General features: G+C 43.1%; 1 protein-coding gene across 1 annotated transcript; it reads left to right on the top strand.

Annotated features, from left to right (window-relative positions):
- Nucleotides 1-5,557: 5,557 nt before the first annotated feature.
- On the top strand, nucleotides 5,558-24,781 carry RPP25L (ribonuclease P/MRP subunit p25 like). Its single transcript, XM_078677242.1, has 2 exons — nucleotides 5,558-5,693; nucleotides 24,066-24,781. Exon 2 carries the CDS (start codon nucleotides 24,077-24,079, stop codon nucleotides 24,638-24,640), a length of 564 nt encoding a protein of 187 aa, XP_078533368.1. The 5' UTR covers nucleotides 5,558-5,693; nucleotides 24,066-24,076; the 3' UTR covers nucleotides 24,641-24,781.
- The last annotated feature ends 536 nt before the right edge of the window (nucleotides 24,782-25,317 follow it).

A 25,317-nucleotide genomic window follows, 5' to 3' on the forward strand; every position in this document is an offset into this window, starting at 1 on the left:
AGGCGTCATAGGTCAGATGACCCTGGCCAATAAAGGGGCTGAGCGCACGTGCTCATAGCCCATTACCTATCTCCTATCACTGTGTCTGCGTCTCATTTACAGACCTGTGTAGTAATGACTCACTACTCAAAATGAGGTTTCCATGAAAGTAAATTTATTAAGTCTTGAACAATAGGTGCTCCCAGCTTGGCGGCATAACTCTTCTCACAACGTTCTAACCTGCGCTCCCGGAGGTAGCGCGGACCATACCAAGTGGGCAGAAAGAGAGGGGGGGGCAAGGGGTGAGGGAAGTGGGTGAGGTTACAACACACCATCCTCCCTAAGGAAAATAGATGGAGGGGATGCGTATGAACTCCCAGCAGAAATGGGTGCTGGAGAGATGGGGAGAGAGAGAGATAGGGAGAGAGAGAGAGAGAGAGAGATGTATGGATATAGATGGATAGATGTAAGACACAGAACAAAAGGGACGGAAACAGGGAACCCCAAGCCCAAAGTCTAAGCGGAGGATAACATGAGACTACTGCTGACTAAGGTGCATGAGATATGGGGGTAGAATATTTGACGTGACTGGGAGATGTACTTATTTGATCCCCGGGCATATACAGACAGGATTACATGAGACGCTCTTGTCCAAATATATGTCTACCTAAAACAGGACAAAACTCATGAGAATTCAGATTGCAGCAATGAAAATTATGAGATGAAAACCCAATACATAAACAGATGTAACATTCTGGAGCCACAAGGGTGTGCCCAGTTAAGATATGGTTTGTGCCATACAATGAATGCACGGTTACGTGCTTAGGCGACCTGACATGGTTAAATCACGGGTGTAGTGTCACATCCTTTTAACCCTCGAAATCAACCAGCGCAGGACACACTAGTGAATGTCTGTTGCACCATGGATGTGCACTCCTATGATGTGGGCAGTACAATTAAGGGATGTACAAGTATGTACTTTAGGCATCCCGTCCGGGGTAAAACGCAGGTTTATGAATCGCCACCTTATTTTTCTCTTGGCTCCTTTTTTTGTCAGAGCTTGCCCACAGTCTATTTCTACCTTGGATTCCGAACTTCTCCTGCTAATATTACCCTTTCCTTCCGGAGGATTTATACTGGCGGTAATGTTCTTTTCCTTGCTCTTACATTTCATCCTTTTGCATTTCTTAACAGTGGAACTGGTGCCTTCACCCTTTCTTTCGAAAACTCTTTCTGCTCCAGCTATTCCTTCACAGGTTTTTTTTCTTTTTCCTTTTTTTTTTTCCTCGTGCTTCTTACGTATTTCTCTCTCATCCACCAAGCCCTGGTAAGATTCTTGTCCTCCTCTTAGTTTGCACTTGGCTGTATTCTCCGCACGTTCTTTCGAACCGGTTGCACTTTTGCACCCACGTTTTCCTCTAAGTTTGCACCTGGCAGTATTTTCCACCCGTTCAACACAACTTGCTGCACCATCACAACTGCCTTCCACTTTTACACCCATGTTTTTTCCCAGTGCCTTTTCCTTCATTTGTTCTCTTCTTCTTCCCTCAAGAGATATTCTCAATTTTTTTTTAAGCTTACAAAGTTCCTCCATAGCCATGGTGGATTGTTCAACTACATGCCTTTCCTCGTAGGCTAATTCTGGTACTTCCAGAACATACTGTTCACTGATCATTATCCTTATTTCTTTCCTTACATTGTCTCCAACAACGTTTCCCAACAACGCATTCTGTTTTTCCTCAAATTCGACAAAGGCTGCTATTTTTTCCATTTTGTACTTCCAAACCCCTCTAGTCGCTGCTTCAATGACCTTAGATGGAGGCGTCTTTCCTCTCACAAGCCCCAGCAAGGTAAATTGACTCTTGCAGATTACAGCCGACCCTCTCCTGGGTTCAGAACTTTTGAAATTTCGCAATGTCCTTACTTTCCAACTTTTCTCCCCTTTAAGTACAGCTAGCTCTTCTTCCACATCATAAATCTTGTTACTTTTCTTCCCTTGACTCCACACTATCTCTCTTCCTCCACTCACGATGCTGTATTCACCCGTTTCTTCTACATCTAATTCATTTCCTAGAGTTATATATAATTCACTCTTGCTAAAATCCTTGTCTACCACAGTACTCTGTGGCCCTGAGACAGAGATGAGGCTCATATATGCTCCCCCTATCAAGATGGTGTGCCTCTGCTTTGCTTCGCTCTTGTTCCTCACCATTACGTTATCTCCCTCTTCTCTGTGCATTTTCCCCACTTGTAGATTGGCACTCCCTTCCTGCTGCCAGTGTTCATTAGATTCCTGCACAGTCTCTTCCCCGGCGTAACTGTCTGTTCTTCTTATCTCTCTCTTCTCTCTGTTATTATTCATTTCCTGGTACCTGTTCCCTATAGGTGTGAAGATGTTCTTTTCTTTTTTTTTTTTTCTCCAAGTTTAATTTAGGCCTTAGTTATATCACAAAATGTTAGTTTCTACCAAATTTCCCTCCTATGTTCATGAACATCTAATGCTTCTTTTGTATTGAATATGTTCCTCTGACCTCAAAGGTTACGCTCTTCCTCGTTGGACTCAGCTCACACTTTACCTTATTTTCACCGGGTGGCGGTTGTTGGCTTGCTACTTTTCTTCACTCCCATCAGGAGACTATAGTAATCACCAAACCTTCTCCCCCTCACGTTGAAGCACAGAGAATATACGCATCACACTCACTGCGTGATGACTCCGATAAATTTCAAATGCTGCACCAGGGTTTGCTGAACCTTCTCGAATCTCCTCACGCAGCTCACACACGCTGCCAAAGATCAGTTTCAGACGCGGACACCCAGTCCTGCTCCCGTTGGCCCTGACGGTATCAAAGACTCCTCACACGCACCTGCTCCAACTCTGTGCTTCCCACCATGGGTTTAGCCTTTGGGTACTTTTCATCCCACACTCCTCAACGAACATGCCTGAACTCTCAGAGGCTGATCACAACTCGCCATCCAATTCAACTTTGTGTTTGGAAACAACACTTCCTAATGCCGTCTCCGACAATTGCTTCAGTAGCTCGGAGCCCAGTTCAGTTTCAAGTGCTAGGTCGGGGTTTTGACTAAATTCCTGCTCCGTTCCTTTCCCCACAGTCAGCTTCAATGGCTCATCTCAAACTCATGTGCAGGTCCACTAGAAATCCGGCCGGGGTCTTGCTTTCCTTCACTATGGCAATTTCAAAGATACGCCAATCACTGCACCTCAAATCCAAAAGTCACCGGAATATGTTTAACTCACTCTAGCTTAAGCTGTCAAACTCCTTTGCACTTTATTTCAATAATTCCACACGTGGGTAGTTTCCTGGTGTACCATTCTACACACCATACTAACTTCATTTACTGGAACAGTGGCTCGCTACACACACTGTTTCCCTAGTTTTATTATTATATTTTCCACCTTTATTTTCACACAGATGCGATGCACCACCTCTATGCAGTGTCACGAGGCTTAAGCACCTAAGGTTTCGCTCCACGCGTCTCACAGTATTTCTGGGGCTCAACACAACAATGCAGTCCAGCCCGGGTCCCCCACGGATAATCTCCTTCACCCAAAAAGTGCGTGTAACTTAGTGGATTCCTCGAGACTTTCCACGCTCCTCCTTCAATTCTGGAGTCAGGGGCAAGTAATTAAATCATACCTCATACAGCTCACGTTGCTGCCTCAGTTTAATTTCAAACACGGAAACAAAGGTTCGCTACACTCTTTGTTCTTCAAATGTCACCTCACACTGCTGCTGCACGCTGTTTCAAAGCGTTACCTCAGATCCTTTTCGCGCGTTGCAACAGGGATTGACTGCCTTCCCTGATATTCACCGTCACTTAATTTTCCGCTCACCTCAAATCAGTCCCTTTCGCGATGCTTAATATGCGACTTATGATGCACGCTCAGCTACTTTCAAACGTCGCTCACCACAAAACAGTTCTTTATGTGTTACTTAAGATGCGACTCTAATACTTGCACCGCTCACCTCACCTCACGTAGCTTCAAGGTCTCACAACATGGACCTACGTAGATCTACGGCACATGGAGAACTATGCCTTACTTCATTGTCTCCTGCAACTTCGCACCGCTGGCTCAGTGCGCTGAGCGTCGCACGTCACTTTCACTGAGGAGTGTCTACCGCTTGATAGATTGCGACAGAAGAAGGTTGGTCCTGCACACTGACGCCGTCCTTGCCTCCGCACTTCGCCTTTGCCCTCCTGTGCCCAGCGTGACACTCGGTCAGCACCCTATCGTGATGGGAGAGATAGTGCTTCTGAGTCTTACTTCTCCCCCCCCGATGGCAGAACCGGAACTTCCTGTCAACGACTCGACAGTTCCTCGGGGCAAGACCATCCGTCTTGTCGCGCTCTGAATTCCTTTCTACGCAGACAGCCTGACAGCCTTCCGCTCCACAAGGGAAACTTATTACGGTGCCAAAAGACGCCTCTTCAACGCCAGCAACAGAACGCTTTCGCTATGTGTGGTGCCCGGCTGCCTCAGATCAACCTGCCGCTGCTTAATTACAGGTCTGTGCACCTCTTCTGGACCACTCACCAAATCGCTCGATGCGCCCAGAAGCCTCAGATCAACGTGCCACAGCTAATTACGGTTCCTTACACCTCTTCAGATCGTTTCATTAAATAACGCGTTGTGCCCGGCCACTTCCGCTCAACCTGCCGCTGATTCTTCGTAAGTCCCTCCGTCACACCAACGGGACTGTACGCACCGGCTCCACCAACGCCTGTGACTTCAAACGAGGAGGCAAGCTTCCTCTCCTCACCTCAGCACCAGCTCACCGACTCCCCGGCTAAAACCACTTCCGACTTCTAGAAGCGAGAGCCTGACGTCCAGCAGAGACGCTCTTCGGTTGATTATATCTGGTGCTGGGAAATCCACAGTTCACTCGATCCGCAATGTCCGCACAAGCATCAAGTTCATCCCGGGGAGGGAAAGCACCTCACTGACCCCGGCTCAGCTCCCGGTCCTCGTCGCCACAATGTAGTAATGACTCACTACTCAAAATGAGGTTTCCATGAAAGTAAATTTATTAAGTCTTGAACAATAGGTGCTCCCAGCTTGGCGGCATAACTCTTCTCACAACGTTCTAACCTGCGCTCCCGGAGGTAGCGTGGACCATACCAAGTGGGCAGAAAGAGAGGGGGGGGCAAGGGGTGAGGGAAGTGGGTGAGGTTACAACAACCTGCATAATGAGGGCCTAGCGCCCTCACCAAACCTTACAACGCCCACAGATGCTCTCAGCTAACAGCAGGTTGGGCATCGCTACAGAGGGGGTCACATGCTTAGCAGTGCGCCAGCACTCTTTGTCCAGGCAGGCACCCCTTTAGGCTACACAGGTTCGCGAGGTGCATCTGGCTGACTTCGTGTTCCTTATTTTTTTTGCCCTCCATCTGATCAGAAAGTAACTTCATTAACCTGTCTACATCGTTGTATGGGCGCCAGTGCTGTTCAGGCCTCTTTTGAAAGGCCTTGGCGCTTGTTCTGAGCTCGCGCTGCCGAGCTGCAATGGCGGTGCTTGTATTCCATGCAGTGGCAGCTGCAGGGTGAATGACGGCGCCGAGGCAGCGACGTAAGAAGCGCGCCGGGGAAGGAGGCTGCTGTTGTTCCATGTTCCTGGGGGTGTCATAGACCTGGCAGGACCCTGCGGCCGCTCACACTGTGTGCTGTCGGTCTTAGGAGGCAAACACGTCTTCAGGTAAACTCGGGCGCGTCTGGGTTGGTCAAGGGGCTTCTTGTGCAGGCTGATAGGCATGGGGCACTGCCAGTGAGACTCCCACTGGGATCCGAACCTCTGCAGTAGGGAGACATCTATAGGGTTCCGGGAGGGAAAAGAGCTGACGGGGGAGGAGAGGGAGCCATACCACATTTAAAGTCCCAACAAACTGTTAACAAACTTAGTAAAGAATACGTTATAAGCCTATAGTTTTATTTAATTTTGAAAAAAACCTGGCACCGTAAATTACAAGTGGTTATCCAGCTTTTACCAATGGCTAAACTCATAGCTGCCAAGGTGTCAGATTGCTATGTGTGACATTTCCATAATTTCAGTGTAATTATGAGTGACATTTCAACAACTATGAGTGACACATGCTCGCCAGCAAAATCGAGCAATAAAGACGATTGCGCTTTACCACCCTTTAACAGTGACCCTTAAGTGTCCACAACCACTCTCTCTAACATGCTTTTTAGAGCTACTTGTACCATTTTAGGGTGTCAAAGAACTGTACATCAAACATGGAGACAATAAATCATAAGTGGTAAAGCAGTGTATATGAAATGTTGCAAAAGAGGTATAGTGGGTATAGTTTAAGAGTGCTTGATCTGAAGAAGCACAAACTCAGAATTTAAAATGTCCCACCGTGGTTTGGGGTTGTCATTACTAATAACAATTGATTTCTACCCAACTAAACCCGTTTTGCAACATTAGGATAATAAAAGATCGGGTAGATTTTAATTTGTAAATTGCAACTATTAAAATAATCTCTCAGACAAAAGCAGTAACTAAATAACCTCTCTACATTATATGCACTTCTGTGAGCTGCATGATGCGCGTGCTTTGCAGCAGGCACATTAACCTTCTGTGTAAAATTTGAAATTTCCACTAGACAAACCTTGATCGATCCCAAGCGGGTCATTAATCAACAACGTTTTCTTGACAGTTTTCTTGGTGCTCGAAACATACTGGAGGCAAGCGAACTGTCAGGTGCCATTGGAATATGGCAGACACATTGGCAGGAGTGGGATGACGTGAGGTTAGTGCCCCTCACCAAGGCCAGTATATCTACAAAAGGAGGTGGATATAATACCACTTATCCAAGAGAAGGCCTGGGTGGCCTGCGGGGATGTCTGGGAGGCCTTGAATTAAACGATGTCTTGTCAAATTAAGCAATCGGGTGAGCACGGAACAGCTGTGCACACTGGTGATGTCATGCGTCAAAACGTCGGTGCTCAAACCTGCTGCCAACTTTCTCAAACATTGCTCCAAATACGTAATTTGGACTGGGGGTTAGGGTTGTTTAGATGATACGACCCTGTGCGCTGCAGGGCACTACTTTTGTTGCTGCGGTCATGATCCGGTGCCCCACGAGCTCATATACATTCAGCGGGACAAGTGCCATCCCTGCTCTTTGGTGTACATCTGAAGGGTGTGACGCTTCGGTGTTTCAAGGAATTACACACTTATTCTTCAATTACCTTAACAGTTACTCACTCTGTGAGAGGAGAGGAGCGGCAATACAGTACGGGCAGCCTCGTGGCCGCAGCGACTTCCGACCGCCGCAAATTTCATCTGCTCGGGCATACTTCAGTGACTCTCAGCAGAAGATGAGTTCCAGCAGCTGCCACAGTCGGTGGGGTTGGGGCGGCTCCGGTCGGTCGCAGGGATTTTCATTTTCATATGTTTTATTTACCACGAGCAGCTCTGCCATTACAAGTTAAGCCTCCCGCTCCCACAACCGGCACCCGCTCGCGATGGCGCGCTCTTACTGATGTCATCTATCAGGATTGCGGCGCCACGTGGTTAATACTAGTGTTACACTGTAGCACTACAGCTCAGCCACTTCCGAAGCCTTCCAGAAGCAGGTCGCAAAGCGCACTACAAAATTTAGCGTTAGGTTCAGTCTGCATTGAATATTGGTGCATGTTTAGCAGCGCTACGGCCTGACAGCTGATGAGGCGCTATGCCATTTATGCGTGACTTTCCATTTCAGTGCGGTGATGCGGATCACCACACTGAAATGCGTTAGTGTCACGTCTGAAGCGTGACACTTGACAGGGCTGTAAACTCTGCTATTCTTTTTGGATAAGTATCAATTGTACATCAAATTTGGCCCACTTAAGAAAACAAAGATTGGCAAAGCCAGTAGGTCTCGCCTATGTAAGATCTATTGGATTTTGCGTGGCTGCCGTTCAGCATGGTTAAACGTTTGTAGAATAGAGGAGTGGCATGGAGAAGCGTGGTTTAGAGTGCCGTGGCATGAAGTGTCTTGGAATGTCTTGGAAGGGCGTTGAGTAGAGGGGCATAGAGTGGCATAGTATAGAGTGTCAAGGAGTAGGATGTGGTAGAGTGGAGTGAAGTGTCATGGAGTAGCGTGTTCTGGCGTAGCATAGAGTGGAGTAAAACATTGCAGAGTGGAGTACATTTTAAATATATTTAGAGTATCGTGGAAGGGAATAGAGTGGAGTGGCCTAGAGTGTGAGTGATGTGGAGTGGCTTAGAGTGTCAGAATGGAGGGGCATAGATTAGCATAGAGTAGGGTATCGTAGAGTGGAGTAAAATGTCGTACAGTGGAGTGTTGTGGGGTGGCGTGATGTGCCAAGAGTGGAGTGATGTGGAGAAGCATAGAGTAGCATAGAGTGGGGTAGAATGTCAGTGTGGAGTGGTGTAGACGGTCATAGTGGGAAGGGTCATCGATTGTCAGAGCGAAGTAATATTTTGGCGTAGTGTATAGGGAAGTAGAGTGTCATGGACTAGAGAATACTAGCGTAGAATGGAATAGAGTATCATAGAGTGAAGTCTGCCTGGCGTGGTAGCTCACCTACTGTTAAACAACACATTTTGAATTGAAATGACCATTACATTTGCACAAACATACAGTTTACATTTTAAACTATACTGCTCACAAAAGATAGTGTATGAAAATGGCATCAAGTGTATTGATTTATTATGATCTTATTAATATATTCAATATCTTTATTCGGATACAGATATATATCCATAAAAGTACAGACAGACAACACCATGAACGATAAAAATTATCCAATTAAAACTGGTCCTCCAGTGGTACAATACACATAAAAGGAAACATGATAAAAAAGAGAAATTAATCAGTGTTAGTTTTCCAAAAGGTAAAATTGAGGTTAAAAACAGGATGAAATAAGCATTAATATATTTGTTTCCACCACACTAGAGTATTAAAAACAAATTTGCTTCGATTTGTGCTTTTTGAAATATTTGCTTAGTTCATTTACAGATATTTAAATTGTGTTATGAGCCCAAAAAAAGAACATGCTACTGCCTTTGCTCTCACATGGGTACCCAGAGGATCGTCACATAAATCCTCTCACTTTGAAGTCAGAGAAAGAAAAGTAAGCGGAAAGCTCTCTGGAAGATAGAGCCTTACTTTTGACCTACGTCTTTGAATACAATGTACAGTAGAAGTGACAAGATAAGTACAAAATGTATAGGCCTGTTAACAGAAAGCGAGTACTTATGAAAGAATACAAGGAGGCTATACTTCAGTGGAAATGTCCAAAACATGCTGACAGCCTGTAACAAACAAAGCAAGCAAATGGAAAGCAAGCAAATGTAAGTTACTAACCACAAAGCCAATGTTATGAAGTGGACGGAATTCATTTCCAGGGAAGCTTTCAGCATGTCCACAAGGTGTATTTGCAAACCAGAAAGCTGCGCAGTCTGGTCGAGTTTAACTAAAAAATGCCTGCCATTCTTATCAGATAGAAACCAGTACATATCATTTCAGGGCCAACTACATATGACTAGAATGCCATTCCTACCAAAAGATTGTGTACGCAATATTCCTCGAAAGTTCCCTTTGTGCTTTGTTTTAGGTTTTCTTCCCTGCTTTTAAGATTAATTTTTATAGAGAAATTAGGAGCTGGACAATTAAAAAACTACTCGTTGCCATGCTCATGGAAATATATATGTTTATATAGTTCAAATGCAGCTTTAGGGTTTATAAGCACACTCGGAGGTTGAGAAGCCAGAGAAACGGGCTGCTTTGTTGAAGCTGTCAATTACAGTCCTAAATTCACATTACATTATTGCCGTTTGATTTCTAGTGGGTGCCTTTTTAGGTCTCCTGGATCACAAAGCTGTTGAAGGTTGTAGAAAGTTGATTTTTTTTTTCCTTTCATTTTTGTCCTGGTCTGCTGCCAACTGGATTCTTCTAGACATGAGAACCAGTCTGATTGGTCCTTTTGAAGCCAATCAGATTCACTGAATCATGATGTAGTTGCAGTAAATGTCACTGGTATCCCTGCAACAATGAGCATTGCCCCAGGTGCCTTCCTGGGCAGGTTTGCAGTGTATAAAGGCTGTGGGATGCCCAATGTGAGGGGTATGTTGGAGTTATGATGAGGGTGTACAGCAAGTAGAGCAGCACACATTGTTCTGCCTATTTCACTTTTCCGTGAATTCATTCACTGACCATTGGTCAAAGTGACACACTTTGTTTGGTTTGCGTTACTCCAGCACTGACTTGGATGACTCCCCCTGTCAATCAATCAATAACTTTATTCGGTTTCATTTACAGTAAAAAAAACATAAAAGTCAGACAAAATACATGCTTAAGAAAAAAACACATAGTTAATACCAAGAAATAAAGAATACAAAAAACTTGCTCTGTGGCTGTAGAGTATATCGTTCAAAAACAAATCTACTTAGATATGCTAAACGTCCATACAGTTGCTTTTAAAAATCCTACAATAAAAAAGATAGTCATCCTTCAACATTTGCAGAAACATACGTGCTGGTCTAATTTGACTAAAATTAATTTTCTTTAAAATGGAACTAAATACTTTCTGGGGACTGCGTACAGGTTACATAAAAACATAAAGTGGAGCTGGTCCCATGGAAACTTTCTGTCGCAGCCACAGGGAGCTAACACTTGACCTCTTGAGGACCCCTTGGGTCTAGCCAGGAAGTGCATAATAATATGATGCATAAATTAGTGCTTTGCCCTGCTCATGGCGAAGTGTCATACAGAAGCCTAGTGCAAACACAGAAATGTCAAACTTGTCAAGCTTAAAGGTTAGCAGTATTTTGTAGTAACTCGTAGGCTGTTGCCCCTTATACACAAAGCCTGACAAATACTCACACTGCCTCTGCAACAAGTAACAGGATGCATAAGTGGTGTGTAGTGCATTAATGTTTGTTGCACTTCATTAATCTGCAACAGTGGTTATTAACTGAATATGAACACGAACAAACGGGCGCACTGTAAAGTCCCCTGTCTCTCAGTGCAGACTGCCACTCGTAGTTCTGCAAATGGGATGTTTGCGGTTTGGGTCAGTGGTAATAACCAACCTGCGGCTCACCTTCTTGACGTTTTGGCACGATTAACTTTTCAAATGGGTGATTGACTTTTGGTTCAGAGCTGTCCCTGCCCTGCTAGTATAATTCACTTTGCTTCTGAACTGACTAGTCTGGCCTCGTATTAGCCCACCATTCATCTCCATTATCTGGTTGGCTAGTTTCATCTGATTGCCTCTCATATCTTCCTGCACCACCTCTTGAAGAGGGATACTTTGCATATTATGACTTCATGCCCTATTTGGGCTGTAATTGCTATGCCACTCTGTCCTATAATAAGCCACAGTCGTTGCTCAAATGACATCTGAAACTTTCTACCTTTCAATTTTATACGAACACCTGTCTCTGAACTGAATATGGGTGTCTCTGGCCCTTTTCACTTGACTTGCAGCTTCGTTTTTTAGGTCGAGTATTCAAAACCTCTTTTATATACTTTAATATATACTTATATGTGTGTGTACTTTGTGGGCTCTGGAGATCATCCCTAGGACTTGTTTCCTTCCGCTTAGGGACTTTTTTTTCTGCTCAACTGCCTCTATTTAACTGTCTTGTTAGAAAACAACCAGCAGAGGTCAGTAAAATACCAGCATTGCTTTCTGCTGAGGGACTTTCTTTTTTTTTTTTTCTTTTTCTGGCAACTGTCTCTATTTAACCTTCTTGAAAGAAAACGACCTACAGAGGTCAGTAAAATACCAGAATCACTTTAGCATTCTCTAGATTCCAGTCCATAGAAATTGTCTTCTTCAAGCATCCGAAGACAATTTTTTTTTCCAAATCTTGTATTTTCAGTGATATGATCCCCGAAGGCCCCATCAGAGCTTGGACTATACCATTACCCGCTGAAAGGCAATATTTCTCTCCATGTGTTCCCATACCTGGCGTGTCACGCTGTTTGGTGCTTACTTTCCCTCCATGGTAAAGAACAGTAGATGTTTCAGCACCCAGGCTAATGTGCTGCATAGCCAAATACATATAAGGTCACAAAGGCGAGATCGATTGCATTGCGAATGCTTGTCTTCTCTGGTTTTGGCTGCCTGCTAGTTCCAGTGGTTGAGATGACTAAGACACAGCACTCAGGATGACATTGGTCACAGGGCCCTGGGACATTGCGGTTGCTGGCGATTCTCCTCACCATTCAGTGGGGATGTTCCTATATGTACACAGGAATTGGTGGATCGCCGATTCAGTGTTTCCATTTTGTTACAAGTTGCATATCACCTTGTTTAAGGTTCTCATAAGTCCCTACACTTTCCCCATTAGCCTGCATCCACTTTGAGGCCCCTTGCCTGTGGAAGATTCCTAGAGACTATACATATTGGTGGAATTCCATCCCTTGAAAATGTGACCCCCTTGTCAGGCCGGGTCAGTCTGAAAATGTTAAAGATATTTTTTAACTTTCGACATATGTGCCCAAATTATGAGGATGCCTCTGCTTCAACTTGTAGAAATCTTAAATGACACTCTGCCTCACATCTGGGAGAGATCCAAAGTCATCTCATATGTCCTGCCTTGGTGCATCTCTCTGCTTTTCACCTATGACTGGAGCCGGCTGTCAGAAGCACTAGCAACTTGACACCATTGGTGCGATCTTGTCAACGAAGGTATCTGTACTGTAAACCCCTGCCTTTTCTCACAGTTGATCTGCCCCTTGGTACTCCAGATATACTACATGGAGGCTTAATTACCCGAATACAAGTATGTGCACTTTTTGGACTAACCATAAAAGCCCTCACGTTTGTTGGGCAAACCCCAGGTCGGACATGAAGGATTTTCACTGGTTTGTTTCTGCAGCTAGTCATGCTTTCTTTAAGCAGGTGTCTGAAACAGATGGTTGCAGGTCCACTTGACCTCTGCCTATTCTCTTTCTGAGAATACCTTTTTTTAGTGTCTGAGAGGGCTCTACTGGCATACACAATTGATCTCCACTCCTCTCGGCCTTGATGCTGCATCAGAACAGCCTGTAACCCAATAAGGCTGATATCTTTGAATCCTTGAAAGCATCAGAGTAGCCCATTGTTGTGCCCTTGAGCAGGGTTGATTTGATTGTTCTGAACGCCTCCACCCCACCCCCTCCCCCCACCGTGTTCTATGTCTTGGAGTTTTTTGTGAGGACCTGTATTATTTTTGACTCCAAGAGGGTAGCTTGTTTGCGGATTAACCTCCCCCAGTATGTGGCCATTCTAAAGAAGCTTATGACTTCTGCAGCAGTTTGTGGTGCATCAGCATCTTGACTGCTAGTTATTTTGGATGAATCAGCCTTCACACATTCACCATAGACTGTTTCCTTAGAGTTGCACTAAAGATTTAAAAAAATTCACATTGCTTCTTTTGATGGGTTAGGTCCACCTCACCTAGCCTGCCTACAGTGTCTCTCACACTTCGGTCATACTTATGGATGTTGCAGGCATACACTAGAATATTGTCACTCCTGTGGGAGCACCCTTTTTAGTCCTGTTAGTATTTCCTTTATTGTGCTCTGAAAAACCTTGCTGGTTCTTGAGATGCCAAACTCTAAACGTCTGTATCTTCTGCGCCCTACCTGTGGTTGAAAATGTGGTTAAATATCTGTACCTTTCCTCAAATTCCAGCCGTTGCTACCCAGTGGTGAAATCTAATTTAGAAAATCGCCTTGGTCCGTGGGATCATACATAGTTCTGTGGGAGCGCAAACAACCAGATTGTCGAAAGATGTGCCAACGGAGGACCACCAACTGGCAGCCATGAATTATTCAGGTGCCTGGATCTTTGTGTGGGTTGTCTTCAATGCAGGTTCATGTAAGCACTTACAGAATGGCATGCAACATTTCTAGTGATTTCCCTTCTCATTGACTGGCTTTCCTCATTTTGTGATTCTCAAAGTCCTTATTCATTTGTAAGTCAAGATAGGCATTGAGCGTGGTAATGGCTTTTTCGTATCTGTGGTCCTCCGAGGCGTTTGGAAGATTGCAACAAACTTTAAAAATTGATCGCTGGCACAGTGGAGAAGGTGTGATTGCTTTAGTTCTCTGTTCGTTTTCTTTGTTGCTTTGAAATAGTTGTTGAGTGTACTACCCACGTGCCACCATGGTACTGCCTTGACTCCGCCACAAAGGTCACTAAAAGGCAGGCATGGAGTTGCCACTCACTTGGCATATTGGCCTACAATACTGAGTAGTCTTTGGATTGCCAGGGAGCATGGTTTGTAGGGAGGTGGATCAACGTATGCCTTCCTTGCTGGGCTAGCTGAATTGTCCTGTTTATCTCCCAAGATTACTCCTGGGCAGTATTAGTTGACTCTAGCAGGGGAAGCACGTCATCTTTCCAGGCTGCCTATCATACTTTGGAGGTTCCTGTTTGGTAGTGTTTTCTGATTTTCTTTTTTTTCAGTCCTTCGGCTGTAGGGATCTGTTTAATTGAAATCTCTGTTTGTTGTTGCCTCTAATATATGTTGCAGGTGTCACATCACCCTCTGGTTTAGATTTCTCCTTGCTGTGGTGGGTGCCTTTCCTTTTCACTAGTTGCTCTTGTACTCGCTGTCCTGTGGAGTAGTATGATGCTACATGTGTCAGCTCCTGTTAATAATGATGGTGAGTAGGTGCACTGCTCCCTAGTGGCACAAACGCTGTCTCCTGGTTCACTATACGCCCCTTTCTCGTAGGGATGATCATCGGTCTCAGCAGGGCAGCAGCTCCGAGGTGCCTCGGTGGCTGGCATCTACAGGAACTGTACAGTAGGGGGTGGGGTGTGATGCACACCGAGGTGATGAGGCGCATGTAACTGTCTCTGGTGCTGAGACACACCAGGGCATCCTTGTATTACCTCCCTTCACACCGCACGCAGCGCCGGGATGCATGCGTGATAGGTGTATTGTGCTAGTTCCTGGTAGCACATTACAACAACTTTGCACCATCTGAAAATTTACAAGGTAGCGTGAAAACCCCCCATCTATTACAAAGCCCTAGTCAAAATGCAATGCAAGTACATCTGAAAGGCACATGCACACAGGGAAGCTTCTGGGACCTGCTCTAGGCATGGAAAACGTTCTCTATCTGTCTCTTTTGGAAATAGGCCGACTAACTGACATACCCTGAGTTGCATGCTGATAAGCTTCTCAGCCTCTAGTGCTCTAGATCGAATGTACTGCCCTTGACGCTGCCCCTTTCTGGCAAGAGACTGCACTACCATTCCCCCTACAGCTTATATTCCATCAGATAAGAGATAGTTGGCATTGTTGCACTGCCTTGCATTGAATTGGATGATTTCTTTTGAATAGAAAATGATTTTGGTGAAAAGATTCGGGGGTGAGGGGATCACTACCAATATGGGGAGAGTTGTCCCAGCTAACATGCTTCCTGGAGTGCACGTAAGAATGCCAGAGCCCATTTCTTGATGCTTTTAGATTTCTGTTTGAGGTGCCCAACTCACGACTTTTCTTCTGTAGGTAGCTCTTTCATGGGCATTTTCTTAGGCCGGTACTCGATGTGATTAGTCTGCCCATCGCAGACAGCAGTACAGACCACAGCATGGGAAAATCCAGTGCACACAGCTGGGAGTACCAGCCACATGGGGCTGAGCAGTCCGTTCCAGGGCAGCTCTGACAGTGTTCTCCCCCTCCCCCCCAAAACAGAAAGGTGTGTTATTAGCGCATTTTAAACATTTGAAAATCTGCTGCAGGCTGAAGATGGTTTATATTCTCTAGAGGTTATACCATTTCTTTGTCATTCTTGTCAGCATAGTTAATGTAACAACGGATATTTTTATCAGTTTACAGCCTTGAGAAAGTCTTCCGAGAAGAAACATGTGTTGGCTGAGTCCAATGTCACTGACACTTCATTCTTTTTGCTGGCTTATTGGAACCAAGAAGGAATAAAATATAACCTTATTCTTTATGTTTGAGATCATTTAATGGAAGAACTAAGTTTGATATACAGTTGTCACATACATCAACCTTAATATCGGGAGTGTATGAAGGAACTTTACAGAGAGAGAAAAACATTGATGAAAAGAATGCCTTCACGATCTCATAAATAAGGTACATTATTCTACCTAGCCAAATTACACTGTGAGCAGTGGATAATGATAATACTTAGGAGCACAGTATTTTTTTCCAATATGTTCCAGACCCAAGACGCTAGAGATTCCAGAAGCAATTCCAATGATATTTTGAATGTTTACCATGTGAGCATCGCGCTCGGTGAAGTAGATTGTGGCTATGAGGTTCAAGAATAATGTGAAGAGAATATTTACTAATATTCCCGTTTATAAATCATATACGTCTACTTTTAATATCACAAAATGGAGTCCTCAAGGATGTTGGAGTTCATTAGTCCAAGAAACAAAGTTGATACCCAAATGTTCACAGTGTGGACTGTCTAATAGTAATTGATGTCCATATAGAATATCGATACAAGACATGCTCATTGAATGATTTGATGAATAGTTAGTTATGCATTGTTGGGAACAGTAGGATGTATGTTAATAAGATTCTGAGGACATGTAATGAAGTAAGTAGTTGAATGAAGAGTAAGTATTGGGGATTAATTTATATGGTGTTATTTAGTTCTGATTAATGTATGTTGAGAATACATTTCCAAAGGAAAGCCATCTATATGTTTGTTCTCCTGTGCATTGTTAAAGCCAGAAGTGTGATATTGTATACAGCATCTGTGTTGTATTGACGGAGTGCTTCCAAAATCTACTTGTCCAGTAACAACATCTACTTGTCCCTTTTGGCGCCACGCAGAAAGGTGACAGATTATGACAGCATTTCCATTATAAAACAAGTGTTTGCAATGCAATAGGTCTCGCATTATTAAAGTTTGAGCTATTGGCATTGCTAAATAATGCAACACCAATTGCAACAAAAGTCAATAAATAGAAGAGGGGAAAAAAAGCGTATTTATTTTTGTAGCAATGGCGGCATGCTGCGCTTTAGAGGAATATGTTTAAAATTAAAGTGCGCGATACTGCGATCGCTACAATAGTAAACAAGCACTGAAAAGAAAACCGGGAAGGACAGCAGCAATAATGGGAGGGAGAGGGATGAGTCTGCGAGTGAAGAGGCAATAGATGGGAAACGAAAAGAAACAATTTGATGGCACATGGCAGGGCAGATGGATACTTTTGATCAATCACAGTAAAGGAATTTCCAAAAAGCAGGCCAGCCAACCAAAACCGCTGGGCAAAACTAAAGACCATATTCTGAAAACATGTGTCGAAGAGACGGCGCTGCCTAGGCGAGAACTAAAAAGACCAAGCTGCAATCCACCTAACCAGAGCAAACAGCCGACGCATGGAACACCACATGTGCCCATTTACAATGGAGACATGTTGCCTACATCCAAACAATGCACCCTACTAAAGTGGGCAAAAAAGCGGCATTCATCTCCTGTGATCAGAATGATAAGCAGCTCTTCAGAGGCAAATGAAGAACCGCTCAATACAGACCTCCCGATTAAGATAATCCATCCAGAAGTGTGATTTAATGACTGCATAGTGTTTCTACATGGAATGAAGAACATTAACTTTTGACTACTTTTGTGACCTCGCAAGTCTTACATTTGGTCTTATTTGCGTACATTAAACATTTAACGAAAAGAGTTTGTTGAAAACAGTAAGTTAGAAGGAACATTGCTTTCAGTGTTTTTCCCCACGGGTCCCTCTATCTTGTATTCTCACTTGGAATGCAAACCTTGCTATCTAGCAATTTTTAAAGTGAGAAATAAAATCAGTACCACAACTTGTTTTACTTTCGTTAGAGGATGTGCTCAAAATTCTTCCAATAGATTACATTTTCTACAATGTTAGAATATAGCGGGGTGTGAATTACCATTTTACACCGCTATTAAAAAGTTAAGACCAGCCACAGAGGATATAAATTCTAACAGTTTAAAATTGCCCTATGTTGCCATCCAGGGGCTCCTGTGGAATTAAAAAAGGCTAAGTTATTTCAAAAAGTCACCATAAAAACGAGTTTGAGATATTGATATTGCAAATATCAATGCCTTTTATTTTTGTTTTCTTTTTAAAACCATAAATTAAAGGCATTGTTATTTACAATGCCAATAGCTTAAACTCGCATAACTGCGAGACCTATTGCATTGCAAATGCTTTATTTCTTAGTATTGTATTACAGAAAATTTGTGTATAAACGCCTCGTGCAAAGGCATTACGTATATTCCCCCTCCCCCTGACAAATAATTGACAGCTATGGGCAAGCGTCCAGGGTATACCAGGTCTCCCCTGATATACAACCATACCCAGGATGCCAGGGATCCGACGTGCTAGGACAAACTGGGCTATGCTAGAATGGCAAGACATCTGCTGTTGAAAGGAAGGTGTACGTAACACGAGGAACTGTGAAATATAGACTTGAAGGGTTTACTGCGGCTCCAGTTGCTGTACTGCCTAATCTTCAATAAAGTGTTACACTGTGTTTCCCGTTTTACAGGTATTTGCTTAAAGTTACCGGGTGCCTGTGTCCCAGTTGTTAGTCAACAGCACAGTCACTCGCTAGAAGTAGTCTTCTCTGCACAAAAGGGTACTGTGTGCGACCAACTATAAAGCGACCAGTCAATTCAATTCAATTCAATTCAAAGATAGCTTTATTCGGTTGGGACAGACAACCATAAAAGCTCGCACATATAACACCAGACAATACAATTCAAAAATACAAATTACTTTTAACAACTATAAAATTGTATCGAAATCGACAAAGTGTAAAGTGTGGTGTGCGGGTAAAAACGATGTCACATGGCAGCTATAAGATTACATCAGCTAATACAAAAATTCTAAAAGTGCATTAACTCTTAGCAGCTATACAATTACATCATACAGAGTAATGAAAAAATAAATAAAGTGCAATGTGCTGACTGTAAACAGTACTCACTAGGCAACTATGTAATTACATCAAGTAATACAGGAGTTTTAAAGGTACGAAGTGCTCAATGTAAACAATAGACACATAGGGTAAAATATCATTTAAAAGTTACCCTGCTTAATTTTGCACTGCATGTGAAGTTAAAATTAGGTTGACACTGCCCATCCTTATCAAAGATATATAAGGGATAAAACCATTAAAAAAGAGAGAGGGGGACGACCCTTTAAAATACCATACTCTTTCTGGCCCTAATTGAGCTAAGGATAAAAGAAGCAGTTTAAAAACAGATCCCTGGCTCTTCCAGTGCCATCAATAAGGACATAGCAGCTTTGATGGAATGTACCTCATGTTTTAGAAAGAGCGGTTTAAGATACTTAATTCTAAATGCCAAAAACAAGTTACATAAAAATAAAAAGTGCGTGGTGCTTTGCTTTGTAGATCCATCACACGGGCACGGGGAGGAGGAATGTTTTTTCATAGTGGGGAACGCAATCAGATGGTGCACTAGACCAAGCCGCATTCTGGTCAAAACAAAACGGTGGGAACTTCTAGTAACAAATTTAAGGTATCCTTGGAAACCCATAGTAACAGTATTCATGTGATAAAATTGAATTGTTTCCTGCTTTATGACTGATTCTTGCCTTTTTTTTAGCCCTATAAGTCAGGAAGGTACTTTTCACTTCTTTTAATTGAAGATTACTAGGGTTCCCTTTAATCAATATATCAAAAATGCCATCAAAGGTTTTAATTATATATTTAAGCCATGGTATCCGATTGGCTTTATCCAACCTTAAACAATCGTTTATGATAGCCTTAGTAAACAGGGTCTCTTCTTTGGACCAAATGGATCTCCACAGCTGTAGCGGTCTCATGGCTACCAGGTCCAACAAATAATTTAGACCAACTTCGCTGTGGATAAATTCCGTGGAAGCGACCAGTCAATGTGAAGTGTCAATAACTAAACAGAAAAACAATCTGGCTGTAAGAGCACAAAGCACAAAACTGTGCTCCCGAAAACGGAGGTAGATACGTTTTATTAGCTTACTAAGCCAGTTGTATAGTTTCACCTGAACTCCAGTGTAAGAAGGAGCTTTGAAAACGTAAGTCTGAGTGAGCACACGTCTTGAATAATAAGGCAGTCCTAGTAAATTCTATCCTGTCTGTCCCAGCAATCGTCCACCTTTTAAAAGAAGCATATATTCTTTTAAAAGATGAAGTGAGGGCACAAATCACAAGCCTATCCTGTTTCCAGTGTATGACGTGCAGGGCTTAAACAGCCGATCGTACGACAATGGAGGAGACAGGCTGCTACCATGGAGCAAGCATGCTCCCCCGCTTGCATTCAGCACAAATGCGACATGACAACAGACATTTAGAAGCTGAAAGATGACACAAGAGACCGGTATTTAATTAAACTTCTTAATTAGCATTTCATGCTATTCACTTCTCAGAAATGGAACCACTGTGGTACAGCGTGATATATTTAACACATTATAACTTAGAAATGGGTAATTGTGACAACTGCAAACAATATTTGTTAGACCAGTGTGTTGCCTGATATTCTAGAAAGTAGTAAGAGACAGGTAAGTATATGTTCAAAATGTCCGCCCGAAAACAATGAACAGAAATTTTGAGAAACCTTCACTGGTAGAGTTATCTTAAATTTTGTTTAACGTGTTCAGGGATTGTTCACCCTCTAAGATACTATTCTAATTTAATTTTAAATAAATTTAAAATGAAAAAATGTGTTGCTAATTCAATGACAAATGGCCCCCGTAGTAATTATGAAAGATTGAGGTTTATGACTATTGAAATAAGAGAGCCTCTTGTCACCTGTTCCATTACCACCCCCACTGCAACTCCACAAAAAGCAACATAAAAGGGAAACTGTATTTACTTGATAACTCATGTGAACATGGAAGCGACTTTAAAGACAGACGTGCATGAGCCCATTCAATACGCTACATGCCTGCGAAACTAAAAACTCCATATAAGTACTGCTTTTTTTCACAATTAAGGTGTTGCTGAACACTGAAACTAGCAGGTGTCACTATTGTACCACTTAATGGCACAACACAACAGCAAAAAAGTCTGCACGTTGTATAAAAAGTCACAAGGTTGTCACATGGCAGAGCAGTGAATGGTACCAAAGTGGCGCCAGGGACAGCTAGCGCCAGGGCGCGACCTCAGGTGCCAAGCTCGAGCCCCGGTGCCAAGGCATAGCGGTTCATGAAGGGTTCCGTGCAGACCGGCGTGCAGAGATTGCCCAGCAGCCCGGCGTGTCAGGCTCCGTGGTGAACGGCAGCAGCATTCCTCAGGCACCATTCTACTATCCGGGCGGAGGCAATGCTCCACGGTGGATGTCACAGCGGATTATGGAAGTAAGGGTTTCCGGCTGATCCTCCTATCAGCCGGAAAATGGGTCTCTGTCCGAGTAGCACACGGCTCCGCCACACTCTTGGCAGGCGTCAGTTGGTTCCGTCACTTCGTTCCCATGGCTTTCAGTGATCCGTCGTAACCCGTAAACAGGGACTTGTTAGTTTTGTCTTTACTAGTCTATTTGTTTTACAATAACGATCGCGAAAGTGATTGTTATTGTAAAACAAACACGCCTGCGAGTGGTGCGCTCTCCACAGCGAAACATGTGGTTTTAATTATCGCACCCGTGTCTGGGCACGATAATTGAAACCACATGGCCGGCGGGGCGCGTAATAGACACCAATAGGCCATGGGTGGAGCAATGCGCCCGCCTTTGGCCAATTGCGTGCTGTCTTCAATAAAAAGACGCACGCAAAGTCCAATAGCGTAGCACAAAATGAAAAGCACACGCACGAGCCTGTGCGATTCCTAGGTCGATTTTCACACACCCTCAAAGAGGTCTCTCACTTTGCCCCCTCCCACTCTGCCCACGTTCCTCTCACCTGACCTATTACACTGCAGGAGCCTCCATGCTCATAACGGGTGGAAAATGAGAGCAGTAATGCACACAGAAAAGGAAATACCAAGGGAAATTACTCTGGTATGGTTTAGTAAACTTGCAGCCCAGGATTTCTGCTACAGTGGGTTGGGTCTACTAATCCAGATGAAAAAAAAACCATAAACTTGTTGCCCTTCAACACACATAATATGTCCTGGACATCAGGCGGAATTCCGCACCCCTGAAAAGTGCATAAGATATGATTATATCCATGATTATAACTTTACCAGTGCCTGTTACAACCATACAGTAACAAAGTGTCCCTCATGCAGGGATATATTGTTGGTATAAATAATTTAGTGGAAGTAGTGATCCATAGTGATGGATGATTGAACGCCAGCCTTGGTCACGCTGGTCGCCATTAAGGTACAAGTGCATATAAAAACACAACATTGTGTCGAGTCATATGATTACATGTCATAATTCAGAAATAAGACACAGTGATGGCCATCTTGTTTTGATAGAAATAAGTGTCACAATTGATAAAACATGAATCCAAGAAAAACGTTTAAATATATTAAATATACGGCTGCTAACTAGTTAATGGTTTCTATAATTCCTAATATGTTGAGTCACACATCATGCATGGTTGAATACATAGCACTATATTATCAATAATGATTAATATTCAATAAATGTAGGTTTTTCACATTATGTAATCATGCCCCAGTGGGAGAAATCTAATCAGCAGCATTCACAATTACTAATGATTTAGTATTCAAAATATATATTTTCACATCTTCAAGGCATGCCCCAGTGGGCTGAATCTAGTCCATAGAATACTCCATTCATTACTATTATGTATATCCACTACGTTCTTCGTGCTTATGTGGACTTGGATTAGCAATATGTCATATATCATGGACAAATAGATCAACAAAGTAACTCAAAAAATGTTACAGCATCTCGCAGTTTCTGAAAATCCCATCTTTCAGATCCAAATCCATGTCATTCCCATCACAAGTCAATTCCTCATGACAAGCTTAGCTCACTACATAAATCATCTATCCTGTCTGAAAAAGAAAGGGGACAAATAGACAGGGGATACGAGTATGTATGAATATTGACCTATGCAAAATCCGATGAGAGAGAGGAAAAAACTTACAAGTAATTTGGTGACATGAGCCTACCAGAAGATAAGCTCCAGCTGAATCATTTAGAATTTGTCTTATTGATTGTTTAAAGTGTGAAGATTTTGGGGATCTACTATACTTTGTCTCCATGTCTGTTTCATAATACTGCCTCACGAAGAACAGTGGCAGAGCACTACTTAACGAACACAGTGTTGCTACTTCTTGGTCCTAGAAGTAATTTGTGAAATTGATGGTAGTACTAGTTTTTTCAATTAAAAAAACAAGCTTCGCGCATATTGTAGTGTTTTCTTTAATACCTCTAATATTTTGCCAGCTGCACATGTTGTGCCTTTGCTTGCCCAGGGCAGATTAAGTTTACCAGTTTCCATTTTTCTTCTAGTGCTAATTTCACAATGTAATGTTTTTTTAAATCTAATTTCTGGTTTCACAAAGTATAATCCTACAAATATTTTTGGATAACTGGCAAAAGCTAAGTCTCGAAGTAAGTAGCTCTCCACTCAACAGAACAGAATACACCACTTAGAACCATGACAAATGTGGTTGGCGTTCGACTAAGCTAGTCTTTAAAAATTGTGCTGCAAGCTCTTGCTGAAAATGTTTCAGTGATTGCTGGCAGGGAAGTGACATAGACAAACGACCTCTTTTAGTGTGGTGCACAATATGGTTGCTGCAGGCTGTCTTTTGGTGGGACACCTACCGTGCTGCAGAATACACTAGTCTTTGTGCCTGTTGAATCTGAAGTGTCCAAAAATATTGAATTTTTTTTTTCATTCAGGATTGCAACCATGGCGCAGAATATCTGTCATTACGACATTGAGAACGACCAAATATGCTAGACTGTAGCTGTTGTTGCTGTCAATATTTTTGCAGTGGACTGTTGCCCGCTTTAAGTGGCTTTTATTATGAAAGAGGATTGGCAAAGATCACTCAAGTGGGAAGCTCAGACGTTGGGGAGTTGGGGCAAATAGCGCTTCTTGCGATAGATAGTTTCTTTTGTACCTAGTTCTGCAAGTGTTGAGCATTGCACAAAATAGGAAAAGTTTCTTTATTAAACTGCAGCACTATTGTTTTTTTTTGTTGTTGCAGGTATTGTAAACATGGAGAATTACACAAAGTCTAAGACTGTGGAAAAGCCATTCCCTCTTCCCTTCCCCAGCGTGCCCGCAGACATCACCCACATGAAAGTGAAACTTGGCAGTAGGATTCGAAACCTGATGAGTTATGCCATGGCTAAAATGGAGTCTGACAAAGAGCGACAAATCCTTTTCAGTGGTACAGGCAAGGCAATCGGCAAGGCCATCACCTGTGTTGAGATCATGAAACGCAGGCTGAAAGGGCTCCATCAAATCAACAAACTCTTTTTCTGGCAGATTGAGGAGATCTGGGAACCTATTGTGCCAGAGGCTGGTCTAGATAGCTTGACTGTGAAGAGGAACTTGCCAGCCATGTGTGTACTTTTGAGCAAAGATGATCTTGACACTCAAGAGCCTGGGTACCAGGCGCCAGGCTGCTTTGATAGCTTGTGGATTGAAGCAATGAAGGAAGAAGAATCACAGAGCCAGAAGAGGAGAAAGCAAGGTGGTGGGAGAGGGAGCAGCAAGGGGGGCAAATATCCTCGTTCATCAGGAGGACGTGGAGAAGGACAAAAAAGGAAAACTTGATTTAACTGGACATTGGCCTATCATTGCACCAACATGCATATGGCTTACAAGATCTCACATAATTTAGCATTTTTCAAAGTGCCTCTACACAAATTGCTGACTAAGGTGGAATGTAATGTCTCCAATAGGGAAAATAACCAAAAGAGTTGTGTTTTTGTATTTTATCCCACGCAAGGGTTGAGTGTGAAAGAAAAGAAAATTACTCCTGGTGGCATCATAGTTACTGAACATCATTTCTGTTTAATAAAACTGTTTTCTGGCTATAAACTCTATATTCATTGCTCACTATTTTTATTTTTTTAGACCTAAAGTGAACTTACTAAAACCTTACAGGCATTTACAGCCCCCCTATTGCTTACCATTGGTTAGATTTATTGTCGCTCATTTGCTTGATTCTTATTCAATGACTTGACTTTTTGTCCCGCCCCTAGAACATACCCTCTTTGCCATCTCTCTGATTTGCTGGCTTTTATCCTTTAACTGATCAGTTTTAGGAAACAACATTTTTCTATTTGTTCAAACACTCCATGAGAGAGCATGTGTTCTCCAGCTCTCTTCCTTCCATTCTTCCTTCTTCTGCCAAACCCCCCCCTGCGCTCCATGTTGCTGTCTCCTTCATGTTGCAAACTCGTACTTGTGTGCTTCTCTGTCAAACCCCCTCCCCCACACGCTGCGCT

The sequence above is a fragment of the Lissotriton helveticus genome, chromosome 2_1, assembly GCF_964261635.1.
Source record: "Lissotriton helveticus chromosome 2_1, aLisHel1.1, whole genome shotgun sequence".
NCBI classification, from domain to species: Eukaryota; Metazoa; Chordata; class Amphibia; order Caudata; family Salamandridae; genus Lissotriton; species Lissotriton helveticus.